Source organism: Sinocyclocheilus grahami, unplaced genomic scaffold, assembly GCF_001515645.1.
Source record: "Sinocyclocheilus grahami isolate Dianchi unplaced genomic scaffold, SAMN03320097.WGS_v1.1 scaffold163.1, whole genome shotgun sequence".
NCBI lineage: Eukaryota > Metazoa > Chordata > Actinopteri > Cypriniformes > Cyprinidae > Sinocyclocheilus > Sinocyclocheilus grahami.
In genome coordinates this window covers 459,545-474,885 of record NW_015505342.1, presented here as the reverse complement: position 1 = coordinate 474,885, position 15,341 = coordinate 459,545, and the positions used below count along the sequence as shown (strand labels likewise).

The 15,341-nt window shown below is 35.1% G+C and overlaps 1 protein-coding gene across 1 annotated transcript; it reads right to left on the bottom strand.

The window, feature by feature from the left end:
• Positions 1-1,140: 1,140 nt before the first annotated feature.
• LOC107593097 (dipeptidyl peptidase 4-like) lies at positions 1,141-14,361 on the bottom strand. Its single transcript, XM_016282681.1, has 26 exons — positions 14,321-14,361; positions 14,069-14,153; positions 13,552-13,644; positions 13,131-13,225; positions 12,548-12,622; positions 12,413-12,465; positions 12,184-12,253; positions 9,934-10,054; positions 9,638-9,792; positions 9,244-9,338; positions 9,031-9,163; positions 8,882-8,920; positions 8,683-8,781; positions 8,523-8,593; positions 8,391-8,444; positions 8,184-8,311; positions 8,020-8,067; positions 7,102-7,200; positions 6,934-7,003; positions 6,649-6,843; positions 3,727-3,781; positions 3,446-3,545; positions 2,845-2,903; positions 2,623-2,695; positions 2,067-2,140; positions 1,141-1,588 (listed from the first exon to the last, which is right to left on the bottom strand). Exons 1-26 carry the CDS (start codon positions 14,321-14,323, stop codon positions 1,496-1,498), a joined length of 2,235 nt encoding a protein of 744 aa, XP_016138167.1. The 5' UTR covers positions 14,324-14,361; the 3' UTR covers positions 1,141-1,495.
• Between the last annotated feature and the right edge of the window lie 980 nt (positions 14,362-15,341).

The following is a 15,341-nucleotide window of genomic DNA, read 5'->3' as shown; positions in this document are numbered from 1 at the left end:
TTTGCGTTCAGATGCATTAGTATCAGTCCATTACCCACTCTGGATGAAACCGCTCGTGTTTGCGTAAAGAGAGAGATGTGCCAAAGTACCTCCAGATAAGAGCCATCCTGGAGGTGTGAGACAGCAGGATGGAGGCTTTCGCAAATAAACCCAGAGAAAAATTACGTGCGAAGTGCTACTGTAGGCAAAAATCAAAAGGGGGAAACGGATACTCTGTTCATGAGAACGTGACAAACGGACTTTTCATGTGTTTTTTTAGTCACACATAATTCTTATGTCCAACTCAAGATGCTTTGCACTGATCAAAATCAGTGTTTTCATTAACACAAATCATTTTAATGCAGTATTAATATGTCAGTGACAACATTGTATAAACAAAAGTGGTCGACAAAGTTTCTTCATACAGTATATAAAAATTCCCAGATTTTGTCTACTAGCATATCAAATATTTATACATGTGTTGTTTTTAATTTATTTTGTTGAAAATAGTACAATTTGTTGTGCATTAATAACAAACTTAAAATAAACTGAAACTTAAAATGTAATTGTATTAAAAATGCTATTAATAAATGAGCTTTTTAATAAAATCAGGTTAACAATAAAATCACTACTTTAACTAGAAAAATATTTTAATATATTTTTTGTAAAAGACAAAAGAGGCTTGGCTTGTAAGAATGAATGAATTTTGAATATATTTCATACTTCTTAGACTTGAAGAAAATGTTATTTAATATGTGTAAAGTGTAAACTTGCAAATAAGTCACAAACAATTGAGCACATTTTTGTAACATTTTATTACAGATTGAAAATATCTCTGCTATATTGTACAAGTTATATTTTATAAGTAATGGCACATACAATAAATATTTTCTCAAATAAAAACTCAGATAAGATTACTTGATACTAAGCTTGATAAAAAATATTTAAAGTGTGAAAATATTTTTATAGTTTAATATATTTGAATTTAAGAATATTAAAATATTAAATTAACATGAATATTCTTTTTAATTATTTTCTTTTTGTACTTTACATGAAAAGTTACAGCTGGCAATGAACTTGATTTGGAAAATACACAATATTGCTCTCCCTAGCTTAAAATAAGTTATTATTAATGATAAATAATAATAATTAAATCTGAGAGTATTTAATTCAAATACATTTTTTTTTTTTTGGAAACAAAGATTACTCTCATTTTTCTTTAGCTAGCTCATCAAGCTTTGTGTTTATCCAGTAAGTATTTCGATGTTTTTTCGGTGTCCTAAATATTCATGACTCAGTTGTTCAGACTGTACATTTGAAACTGATAAACGTGACTAAAACGAGTCCGTTATTGCAGCACAGTACAGTAGCTAAAGGGTTTCTTGTGGATTCAGTGGCAGCTGATGGGGAATCACACACGACTGACGCGTTTGAGTGCGTCAAGTGGTCTGGAAGTAACGTGGATTCAGTGCTGTGGGTCCTGGGCTTATTTGGTCCAGTGGAAAGTTTCACAAGTTCAAGCAAAGCAGTTTTTCAGAAAGTGACTCATATGAGTGTAGACGTGCTGATTAGACGATCCACCGAGACCGTGGTCTTCATCAGTGTACCACTGACAGAGAGACAGAACAGATCACCAGTGAAAAACACTTACATATCTATTTTAATACTGTTTGGAGCTGTTTTATGGATTGTTGACATGCAAAAAACTCTGATGATACTAATTCTTTTATTCATGTTTATTAATTGTTTTACAATGTTATTGATTTTAAGAGACTAAATTAAATGTGTACTTTTAAAAACGAATTTGCTATACTGCAGGACAATTTTAAAAAGGCATATATATATAAAACAAATGTAAAACACAAATTAAGAAACCTTTTTATATGTATGCAATACTTTCAGTAATTTATATATAATATTTTTATTTATGATATAAATGTAGGCATCATTTTTTATTACTTAATATATGTAGACTTTCATATTTGATCAATTAACATGTAATAATATAAATATTTTTGTATTACTATATTCGTTAATTTATTAGAATAACTTTGCATGAATAGAATGCAATTCTGCTGCTGTCTTACCATTGCATCAAAGTCCACTTGTTCATCCACGAGTGCTTTAGAGATCTGAGCAGCTTGTTGGAAGTGAACATTATCTAACAGCACCAATGACAAACAGAAGAAAAAAAAATATGTGATGAGTTTTCACTTTAATGTCACGTCATTGGTGATATTTTAAAGATATTTACATGTTTATGAAATTTAAATAAAATAATTTTAAAAAAGTTTTATTGATCTAAAACTCAAAATATCAAGGAAACATTTCTGCAGTTTTTAGGAAATATTTTGAATACTTATTAACTAAAATGACTTGAAAAAAATTAAATTTTTAGGATATTTAAAGAAACAAATATATAAGAGCTGAATATCAAAATTTCAGTGAATCAGATTTATGCATTTTACATAATTTAATAAAAATGAACAATATTAAAACACTTTTTTAACTCTTTTTTTAAGCTAATTTTTTTATTTTCATAATAATTTCTTTCATTTCCATTTATTTAAGTTTTATTTAAGTTTGCTCAGTTGCAGAGACAGGACAAGAGACAGAGATATAGAGAGACGGGTCATATCTCACCGTCAGCGGTGCCGTGCACCAGGAGGTACTGGACTGATTTAAAGTTCTTGGCTCTTTCCATCACTGTGGAATTCTGAATAAGAATAATAACATCCCATAAACCTCGTGTGACGCAGCACTTGCGTGAGTTATTTTAGAACTGACTCATGCTTCTCTGTGACGTCATCATGGGGAAACCAATGAGTTTATCAAACAATTTTAGAATTTCCAAGCACAACTTACACCATAAAAGGCCTGGTTCTCCGCTGGCGTCAGCATGTACCTCTCAGTGTAAATAGAGTCTGGGGGAAATTACAGTACAACGTTCTTATCACATGACAGAAATTAATTTCAATGATGGGAAAATGAAATGTAAAAGCATAATCAGTGCTGGGTAGTAACGGAGTACATGTAATCTGGATTACATGATCAGATTCCGAAAATTAAGTACTTGTAATTAGATTACATTACTTTTGAAAATGCTTATAATCAGATTACAGTAACTTTTTTATGGATTACATGATAACATTCCCACAATGGAAGTAAATTATTCAAAATGTATTGATTTCGTGATATTGATAACAGAATGAAATCTATTTTCTTTCTTTGTTTTATTTGTTGTGTTTTAATCAGTATGGTACACAATAATCACATTGAAGTCTATGTGACAAACGAGCTACGTCAAAAGTAATCTAAAAGTAATCTAAAAGTAGTCAGACTACATTACCTAATATGTGCAATCCAGATTATGTTACTTAACTACAATTTTCATCATGTAATGTGTAATCAGTAACAGACCACAATTTGCAAGTAATCTGCATTGACCATAATACATAAAACATACCATAATAGTCCCATTTTGACACCGGAGCGACGGCCATTCCGCATTTAAAAACTCCACTTCCAGCTCCCAGAACCATCGAAGTGACGTAGCCGCCGTAAGACTGCAGCACAAACACATGGTTACTTATACAGTGGCCCAAAAAGTTGTATTTGGACTTAAAATGCATGAATACCAAAGCAAGTGTCATTATTTTAAAGACACATAAAACACGAATCATCCCTCAAAATGAAGTTGGTCAGATTCATGATATCAGAACAAAGATTTCTGGTAATTAAACTTACCCAGCCCCAGATGGCAATCCTGTTTTTATCTATGTAACCCATGTCAATAAAGTGTCTAAAAATGAAGAAAAAAATATATAATTGTAATTTCTAATAAATTAAATTCAAATGTCAATTATATGCAATGTAATATATGATTAAACCAATTATTATAGTTAAAATGTGAGTGAAATATTGCTAGTATACTTCACTACAATCTTTCAGTGTATTGATGTTGCAAGATGGTATCTAGGGTCTTCAAGGTGGTTGCTAGAGCATTGCTAAGTTGCTAGGTGATTGTTAGAGTGTCGCTAGATGGTTTCCAGGGTGTTCTGGGTTGTTGCTAGGGTGTCACTTGATGGTTTCAAGGGTGTTCTGGGTGGTTGCTAGGGCATTGTTACGTTGCTAGAAAGTCACTAGGTGGTTTCCGGAGTGTTCTGGGCTGTTGCTAAGATGTTGGTAAGTTGCTAGATTGTAGCTAAAATTGGTTTCTAAACTGGTTTCTGAAGTATTCTAGGTGGTTGCTAGAGTATTGCTAAGTGGTTTCCAAGGAGTTCTGGGTGGCTGCTAGGATGTCGTTAGGGTTATTTGGGTGATCATTAGGGGCGCTGCTAGATGGTTTCCATGGTATTGCTAGTACATTGCTAGGGTTATTTGGGTGGCCACTAGAGCATTGCTACAGTTTGTAGCTTCCAGGGTGTTCTGGATGGTTGCTAGGTCGTTACTAGGTTGATCTGGGTGGTCACTAGAGCTTTGCTAGGTGGATTCCAAGCTGTTCTGGGGTGCGTTTCCCAAAAGCATCGATAGCCAACTATGGTCGCAAGTTCCGTTGTTACCAACATAGTTCAATGATTCAGTGTTTCCCGAAACCATAGTTCAAACGAACATTCGCAAACTTACGTGGTAGGAACTACAGCTCTCGACCTGTGGTTAGAAGTATAGTTTCTTGTTAGTAAGACATATGGACTTATGGATTTAAATTATGCTCTTGGGCACAATAAGCAAGCTAACATGCAGTACAATCTATATCTTCCATTCAATTTAAATATATATACATTTTAATCGATAAATTTTAGCGCATCCTCAATAAGCACCGTTTTTGAAGAGTGCGCATGTGCATAAATAAGGAAACCCCGTGACGTAAGAGGAAACCCGCGATGAATCAAACATCAAATAAAGCAAAATGACAGGGAACAAAACATAGTAAATTGGTCATCAGGTGCCATGTTCAATACAGCAGCATCTCAGAGATCTCGAATCAATTAATTAGCAGAAGTTATTACTCCACCACATGCGTGTGACGTCATTAACAACGGCCCTAAATTGTTGAACTAATGTGTTTCAAACGACAGAGATGCGACCGTGTTCGGGAAACAGTCGAGAAACAGTTAGTTTCCACAGCAATGCATCGTACTATGGTGGTTAATCAGTGAGTTAAATCTTTGTATGGGAAACGCACCTCTGGGTGGTTACTAGTATGTTGTGAAATTTCCGAGGTGTACTAGGTGGTTGCCAGGACTTTGCCAGGTAGTTTCTAGGATGATTTGAGTGGTTACTAAGGCATTGATATGGGAGTTGCCAGGGTGTTCTATAGGGGTGACCCCGAATAGTCAAAGATTCGATGCTTCGATAGGAGGAGCCTGATTCGACTATCAATCTCACAGTCGAATATTCGCTGAGGCGTTATGATCATGCTATTTTGGCTATATGGGGGTACTCAAATGTCTTATTTCACATAGAACTACCGGTTTGCTGTGTTTCTGCACGTTGTTGCATAAAGAAAAGGAGTTCATTCAGAGCCGTGCAGACACATTCACTTGTGCATTTGAGGCATTTTGAGCAGATAGCCTATAAGTCATAATATTCACTTTATGTTGTATAAATAACGAAGCGTATTCTATATGAAATAAATGAAATCCCATTGATTAAAAACCTGCTATCTTCAACGCATGCAGTTCAAAACAGAAATGCAGAACATTAATAACTACTGTCATATACATAACGTTATAATGAGAGCACTATTGTAAAAAATGTTGTGAATTCTTAGGGTTTCGCTGACGTTTAATGTTAACTCTTTTAATCAAAATATAAAACAATGTATCTGCGAGGCGTCCGTTACACATTTTCCCTGTGTGTTAACGTCAGTAATTATGACAGTCTCTTGGCAATGTATTTTGCCCCCCGCCCCCAAACATATGATTCGACTATCAGTTGACTATCGGCAAGATTCGAAAATTCCGATTCGACTATGAAAATCCTTAGTCGGGGACACCCCTGGTGTTCTGGGGGGTTTCAAGGATGTTGCTAAGTGGTGTTCACTGTTCATGGTAGTCGCTTGGGCGTTGCTAGGTAGTTTCCAGAGGGTTCAGGGTGGTTGCAGGGTGATCACTAGGGCTAGTAAATCTTGTAGATTGCTAAACTCTGTGGTTGCTAGAACATCGCTAGGATTATTTTGGTGGTCACTAGCGTTGCTACAGACTGTAGCTTCCAGGGTGTTCTGAGTGGTTGCTATGGCATTGCTAGTGTGATGTGGATGGTCAACAGGTCGTTGCTAGGGTGATTTGGGTGGTCAAAAGGGCGTTGCTAGGTGGAATCCAGGATCCAGTTAGTTTCCAGGATGATTTGAGTGGTTGCTAAGGAATTGTTAAATGGTTTCTAAGATATTGGTTGCTAGGGTGTTGCTAGGTAGTTTTCATTGTATTCTGGGTGGTTGCCTACTGAATCAAGTCAAAAGAGTTTAAATATGGATCCTTTATTTTAAGTCTATGAGATTTTTTCACCATTTTAATATCCAAAAGGTGGAAAATTGTCAGTCTGATCATTTAGTAAAGTAACAGTTCACCTCTCCTCAACAAAACACATGGTTTGAGGAATTATTCATGTCTGCAGCACAAAAACTTCAATAAATATTCACTTGAGAGCAGTGTGGATACATATTTGTACCTAGCGGCTGTTATCTGATCCTCAACTTCATAAGTGCCGAGTCGTTTGTAGAGGGCATGCATAATTTTGTCTCCTTGGTAACCACTTCCTCTCCCATCAAAGCTGGCCACGATCACATTCTCTGTGCTGGCCAAGTATGTGGACCATCCCACCCTGAACCGGAAATCTGACTTCTGACTGCAGGGGCCCGCATATCTACAGGATATGAAAGAATCAAGACTGCAGTGGCCATCAAACCCAGATCAGAGTTCAACATCAGATCACAAAAAAATTTAGCTAGCTTACACGTCAATGAGCAGAGGATATTTTTTGGATTTGTCGAATTTAGGAGGCAGCATCATCTGGTACCAGAGGTCTGAGGAAACCCCCCCCCCACAAAATTAGGATTTAAAACAAACATATTTTCTAGGTTATTTGATTAGATTTTTCGCTCTCCTGCAAAGTCAGCCTTACCGAACTCTCCGATCTTCAGCGTGCCGTGCATAACTGACGGCATTGCGATGTTCTGCAGAGCATTTTCCAAATCTTTGTTGTCTTCAAGAACTCTCACCTCTAAAAACCATTTTGAGAAATTCAGTAAGTTAGTACCAGGAATTGAACTGATACTGAACTGAATTGCACTGATATTGAATGCTAGCCAAACCTGATATTTGACAGATAACGAATAAATTATATAAAAAGTATGCTATTTAATTAATTATAAAAACTATTTTATAATTAATTAATACATTTAAACTAATTTTAATACATGAAAACAGTGAAACTCACTCTGCTATGCCCTTCTAAAGGGACACCACATCAGGAAATAGTGCTCTTAAAGGGTTAAAGTTGTAATCGCTAGACCATAATGGTATTTAGATTGCAATTAATTAGGCAGAAATTTTATAGAATCTTGAAGGAAGTATTTTATATACATATATATACAAATACATACAGATATATAATAATAGTTTTTAGAATATAGTAATATTTTAATAGAATATAATTTTTTTGAATGAATTATATAAATGTGATTACAAGTACTGCAACAAATTTTAAGTTGTTTTCAAATACATGTATTCCAATATATATTGTATATTTTACTGTATAATATACACATATGGCTTTAATATTGAAATTATATTCTCATAAGCACTTTCTATGCTTACAGTATATTACTTATATTTCGAAATAATATACGAAAATGTAAATAAAAAATGAATGAATGATGAATGAATAACTTTTTATTTTATTTTTGTAGAGGACATGGGAAGTGGTGGGGATGTGATCGAAAAACGTTCAGTAAATGGGACTTGAATGGGATGCTAACTGCTACTCTGTGAACTAACTGCTAATGCCAGTGATTTTTATGACTTTAATGTTTAGCCGTACCTGTTCCATCTCGGCTGTTTCTCAGTGTATGCAGAGGCAGTCCAGGACCTTCAGAAACAAACAAATAAAAGGAGATGGGAACATTTAATTGATTTTTTCTTTTGTGTGCTTTATGTACTTTGCATATAGAGAAGTGCTATAAAAAATTAATATACATGACATACCAGAACAGCTCATAAGGTAGTAGGTTCCTTCAGTGCTAAACAGGGCAGAATTATATTTGCACCGGTCTGCATTGAGGGTACAGGTCAGACACTCGCGCTCAGAATGGGAAGCATTGTTTATGGTGATTCTGCCGCAAAAGCAAATGCATAATTTATTTAATTTTCAACTATGAAAATATCTGATTGATTTCAGCTTGTGACACTCACTTGTAAACATTCCTTTGGCCTGGACTTGCATTGTGCTCGTTACTCACATAGTATCTGTGGCAAACAGAGAAAAAAAGTTGAGGAAAGAATCTCGAACACTCAATGACAGAAGTTTCTAGTAAATTAACTTACACAGCATCGTTCGTGACCTTAAGGATGCTAGTGACCTCCCACTTTCCTCTTGTCAGGAACTTCTTTTCTGTCTAGGAAACAATATCGAACAATATAAAAATATACATTTTATATATACAAAATTGGATTAAATTCTGTAATTTATAACTTGTAAACTCACTCCACTGAAATAAACAAGATGCTTAAAATGCTCTTCGTCACTCATAATGTTATAACAATTGCCGCCGTCCGGCCGAAAGACAGGTTCATCTGGAGAGAACTACGAAAACAAAGCAAGCAAACCAACAAACAGACATATTAGCTTGACTCAACACTGCATTAAACATCAACTGGTAATTTTGTAATCAAATAATTCATACCCGGCCAACCCAACCCGTGCTGCTTGTGATAACCTGACTCTATAAAAAAAATTTAAAAAACACATACGAGAAAAAAGAATTGCAATTGGATAAAGATTTAGCTTCAGTCAATTCAGTGACTCTACAACAGTCTAAGAAGTAAGAGGTACCAGTGAACTTTCAGTCCAAGCATTGCCGTTGAAGTCATACGTCTTCAAAACAACATAGTTTTGCGTTCTTTTCTGCCACTGCACTGCAATTTGCTCATCGGACGCCCATGTAACAGTGCTCAGGTAGTGCTCTCTGTGATAAAACACATTGTTTTAGGTCAAATTACTGTTTCATCAGGTTGAAGAACTCATGCAAATTCCAAAAATCCTTACCCTGCACCAACAACACTGGGAACCAGGACTTCATTGGTCGTAGATGTGTTTGTGTCGAAGACAAACAGTTTGACGGTTGGGTTTGGGGTTCCGGCCTTGGAAACAAGCAAATGGGAGTGTCAAAAATTATATTTTGAAGGAATATTTCTTGTGAAGCAAAAAGCTGTATGTTTGTAAGAAACAAAATCTCATTCTGATGGCACCCATTCACTGCAGAGGATCCATTGTTGAGCAAGTGATATAATGTTAAATTTATCCAAAATTGTTCTGCTGAAGAAACAAATTCATCTACATCTTGGATGGCCTGAAAGTTCATTTTCAGCAAATGTTCATTTTTGGCAAACTATTCCTTTAACATCCCATTTTACTTTACATTCATTTTTTTTCCTTTTACCTTGGGGTATGGTATTAAGACCGTTTCTGGATATTGGCCTTCTCCGTACCATGTGTATTCAATGTTGTGGACTCCTGAGTCATTAAATTTGGCGTACGCCACAAACCTCCCATTTGGTGACCACCACAGAGCAAAGTTGGTGGAGAACATCTCCTCTACAGAGAAAACAGATGCACAAGATCACTTGCTTTTTTGGACCATTTTCAGTGAACTATTCCAATAAGTCTTCAAAAGGTAAAATACCTCTGTTATGAATGGGTAACATTCATCAGCTTCATTAAATATGTATCTCTTACCCTCGTACACCCAGTCAGGAATGCCATTGAGGATCAGGTTGTGGGCTCCATCAGTAGTGACCTGCTTGAATGCAGAGGTGGGAGTCTCCTTCACATAGATGTTGTTTTTCCAAACAAAAGCCTGCATGGATTTGAAAAGAATATCACATTTTTGTTGGGTAGGAATATGTGTGCAAAGGTTTTGGAGTTTTGGAAAACAAGCAGTTTTGTAGAAGCTAGCTTGTCCTGATCAAGTACCGTTTACACGTGAAAACAATCCAAAACAGTTCTTAACAAATAAGTCCATGGATTTTGATGTGAGTGGACAACAGAGGATGGACTTTTTCACTGGATAAAGCAATATTATGGATTATGAACTCATATTTTAGCCAGCATTTTGTCATGCTACAATACTACTTGCTGGAGAAATTAGCTTGCTACTGGAAAATCTACAGCCCTCAACATTTAATATATATTTTAGAACATATAGCTAATAACACTAGCAAACACCATGTTTATAAATCATAGTATTTAATTAATTCATTCATTAAACTCATTTAACAAAAAGAAGCTGTGTGCACAAATATCTCTGTCATGCTATAGTGCTACTCATTGGAAAAATTAGCTTGTAGTTGGAAAAGCTACACTGTTTTTCAAAAATAGCTTAGCTATTGTCATGCTACTGAAAACTGTAGTCAAGTTCATAGCATTGTTTTAGTTAGTTCCAAATCGAAAAGCCATGTGACAAAACAATTTTGTCATGATACAGTGCTATTTGTAAAAATGTGTTTGTTTACCGGAGAAGCTACACTTTCTTTTAGTTAATTAACCATAACACTTAAAGTATCTTTTATAATAAATAACCAATGAAACTAGAAAACCCCATAATATATTGATAAATCCCGATATTTCATTAAATTTTTCGCTACAAAAACTGTGTGCGCAAACATCTGTCATGCTACAGAGCTACCTGTTGGAAAAATTAGCTTATAAGATAAAAAAGCTACATTGTTTTCGAAAACAGCTACTGTCAAGCTACTGAAACAATTTTTTCACGCTACAATGTTATTTGTTGGAAAAATTATCTGTTACTGGAAAAGCTATACCATTTTAACTATTGTCAAAAATGTTGTTAACGCTGCTACTTTTAGTTAGCTACCCTCAAAACTAGGGATGGGCGATACAAATTACTTTGTTTTCGATACAATACCGATATTTTTCAGGCAGTATCGTCGATATCGATACCGATTCGATACTTCTGCACTAAACTTTTAAATTATGAAATGTATTAAATTATGAAATTACTAAGAGTAAAATGGGTAATGAAAACCACTTAACTTTATACAACCATCAGCGTATTTCAGAATTTTTACTTTTTTGTAACATATATCATCACATTTTTATATTAGTGCTACCAGTATTACAACATTAATATTCTAACTTATTTGTAACATTTGAACTTTTGATTTAGTGCAATATTTTGTACTGCCATTAGGGACTGCCAGTGACAGACTGTTGTATGCATAAAATGCAACCTTTTTATTCTGACAGTATATGATTTCTATTAACATTACAGAATAGAACATGATCAATATTATCTTTCAACGTTCAATTTAAATAATTGTAATTGCACAAACTATGTAGGCTACAATTTCAATTTGTTTATTGTGAAATAACTCAAACATTTATGTTTTTTTTCTGTCCTCTGATAAGCATTGTTCAGGGCTGCCATTCCCAAAAGCTTTAATGCTTTCTTATGATACTTTTGGGACACGCAGCCCTGTTTGAATGCACTGTCAGCAGTGAGTGAATGCTCTCTGTGATTGATTGGTTCTGTCTTGCAACATTTGCGTGTGTTCAGATGAGCAGGAAAATAGTTCTATCCTACACAATTACTCGCTAACAAAGGTTATTCGTCCAATTCAATGCATATTGTGTGCACTATTATTATTATTATTTTTGTTAAATAAACAAAACCACTGGTAAATAAAGCGCACCTTAGTATCGATATTTTTTGTTTGAGTATCGATATTTTCGATACTCGGGTCAGTATCGATATATCGATACTTCGGATCGATACGCCCATCCCTACTCAAAACTGTTTAAAAGCACATATTCGCACATGTAGCAAACTAAGTTCCTCATATACATAAGGAATAAATGATGACATGGTTAAAAACTAGTTCAATGACGACAATACTGATTAGGTTTTATGACATATACATGACATTACAACTTATGCATGAAGTAGCAAACTGATATGATACTCACCAGTTTGTGGCCAGTTGGTGACCATGCTAAGTATTGGACTTCATGTGGGATATCCGTATTTATAAATTCCCTGAAATAAAGAGCAAGTCAGTCATCTTAAATAAATACAAAGTGATCATTAATCACAGTTATGACACAGCACAGAGATCCATAGCATGCAGTTTGCTAACATAAACAGCTAGCTAGCTTTATAGAACGATTGTTTAAGTAAAAACACTAGGAAACAAACCCTTTTTCCAGGTCGTAGATGGAATACGATGAAGTGTATGAGTGTCTCCATAGCTGGTGAAGAAAGCCAACATTAAACATCTGGATACCAAGACGATAAATGATTAATTACCCATCAAAGCGTTTCATTGATTACCTTAGTGTAGTTGCTCAGGAAACAGACATATTTTCGATCCGCTGACACCATGTAATCAAAAGCTGCCACACGGGACTGATAACATCAAAGAAAGATAACCGTTGTAAGTTCAAGGAATCAATACAAACGTGCATTTACATTTAAGCCATTTAACAGATGCTTTTATCAGACTTTCAAACAGATCTAGAGAAACGCTACCAAATTAAGTCAGTATTTATATGTAAAAACTCATTTGTGTTGCACATGGGTTGATTCGAATAAACCATTTCAGAATTTCTGAAGAAAGACGAGTGGTGCTTTCTTGTGCAAAACTGGTTTTTAGTACATTGCTATGTGGTTGCTAGGGTATTCTAGCTAGTTGCTAAGTGGTTGCTTACCATGCCAACTATAAAAAGACCCAACCCTACGTCTTTAAATGTAAATGTATGGGATTTTCACTTGTTTAATCGCCCATCTGACAAAAATCATAGAAATCACTTAGACAAGTGTCATGGTTCACACACGTCCAGCATGTGACATTCAAACCACATTTCAAAACACCATTTACTATTCAGAAAAGGTTCAATGTGGCAAATGCTCTTACAAATATCTGTTGGTTCACAAATTCACTTCCATTTCCTGTGGTTGCACTGATCAGGTGCAATGAACCTTCTCCTGTCTTGTGAAGATATTCATCATCTGCATGAAAATAGTGCAGAAATAGTGCAGCAAATGATTTAATTGCAAAACATGTCAATATCCACTTACAGAAGTTTACTTACAAACAGTATCATGGTATTACCATGTTTTTTTGACATGGTATGTAAATACCACATAACATGAATATGCACTTAAAAACACAAAAAATACCATATGGTAGAACCATATAAAAACATGGTACATGGTATATGTCAAAGTACCATAGTGTTGCTATTTGATACCATCAGTGTACCACGGTACAGTCACCGTATACTTTATATTTGGGTTTATATATTTATTTGTAGGGATTATTTATTTTGTTGTACCTGAGACCCATCGCATGTTGTATGACTTGGTTCTTGCAGTTCCACTGAAGTAATCTTCTAGAGTAAAAGTCCTCTGGGATTCAGTTTTATCCTCTGAGAGAGACAGACAGACAGACAGATCATAGATAGATAGATAGATATGATTTACTGTAGCACAAACGTTGTCAATGTGTTTTATGAAAAAATGTCAATTATATAAGCAAAATCATTATCCTGTAACAAAGTTCAGATTGAGGGGAAGATAAGAGCTCAGATAAGAGCTGCAGATCGTTCCGTTCAGCATCTAAAACACTGATGTAAGCACTCCTGCAGCCAATCACATGTGACAGCCTAACTACAGCATTACTTCAGTGAGATTTACACACCCATAAATCATCTCTGACTAACAATTTGACATTTATAAGTTTAACATGAATCGATAGAGCTATCAATCACAAATAGCTCTTGATTTCATGAGGCATATTTATAAACGTATCCAAACACATGTGCATGGATTTATCCATATACAATCACCTACCGTTGAGAAAAATGGCTGTTGGAACAGCTATTAACACAACGATCACTACGATCCCAAATGCTGCCAGAACCCATTTTCCAATTCCCTAAAAAATGTCAAGAATAACACTCACTTTTAAATCAATCATATACGCAAAGAACGCAGCACCTTGTGATGCTCTCCAAATGCGCTTTTACGCACAACTTTCTAAAGTTAAAAACGTACTTTTACAAACTGTGCACTCGATATTTGCACTATATAGCACTTACTGACCATCTTAGAGTGAAATGCGAGAGTCTTGGTTCAGAATTCCGTTATTTACCAGCGCAATTCGGGTTCTCTGTTGCGCGCTGACGCTCCCGAGAGTCGAATAGAGCAGGAGTGTTAAATATTACCTCAACTTTGCTTGTAAAGGAAACAATAAAATGGTGACAGATTAAAGTTCGCATTCCTTTAAAACGCGGTGTCTTAGTCAGTGATACAGTATTTTTTTCTGTAACGCATGCCAAAACTATAATGAAGCTGAGTGTAGCGTTTTCTGCACACACACACACAAAAAAAACTTTCCTCGAGTTTGTCACGATGGCATGTTATGCGGGAAAAGAGTCAGTGCCCTCAAATATTCATGCAAAATAAATCATTTTACATTTGCATTTTCAAACGCTCTATATTTGCCTTATTACATGAGCCGTGAGGATGACTCGTGAGAAGCGTGTATGCGTTGTGATATCCAATTCTCTGACCGTGCTTTTGAACTGATTCGATTTGGTAATAATGACTCGGTCGAAATGATTTGCAAAGCGCAAATAAATACAAAACTCGTGCATTGGTAAAATTGCTGGGAATCATTAATGCTTTTACAGGCTTTTCATATTTGAAATACTAGTCTTTGTTGTTCAGGTACTGGTCCAACATGTTCTATAAAAGTGATAAACAGCCGTTTTACAACAAAAATGAAACGTGGACACTTTTCAGCGTTGATCGATTGGATTATGAATCTTCCGATTCGATTCATTGAAGCATCGAACGAACGGATTTGAATCGGACTTCCCAACAATTCGATCTACTAATGACAGAAAACGGTTTAAACTAATTCATGAATCAAAGCTTTAAAACTTAACCTACATTTTAAATTCAGTTATATATAAAAACAAAAGTGTTTTAATGAAAATATGAAGTGTTAGCAGTATGATTTAGGCCTAGCCTATATGATGAATTAAAGGCAAAAAGCAAACATTTGACGGTATTTCATCAAACATTATCCAGAATGGAATTCAGAAACAGTGCTATTTTC

Bases quoted from the DNA above. Each gene is read 5' to 3' on its own strand.
- LOC107593097 (XM_016282681.1), bottom strand. The intron at 12,254-12,412 runs GTTTGTTTCCTA...TCTTTATTTCAG, and splicing joins ATCTACGACCTGGAAAAAGG to GGAATTTATAAATACGGATA. The intron at 9,339-9,637 runs GTAAAAGGAAAA...CTTGTTTCCAAG, and splicing joins TCTTAATACCATACCCCAAG to GCCGGAACCCCAAACCCAAC.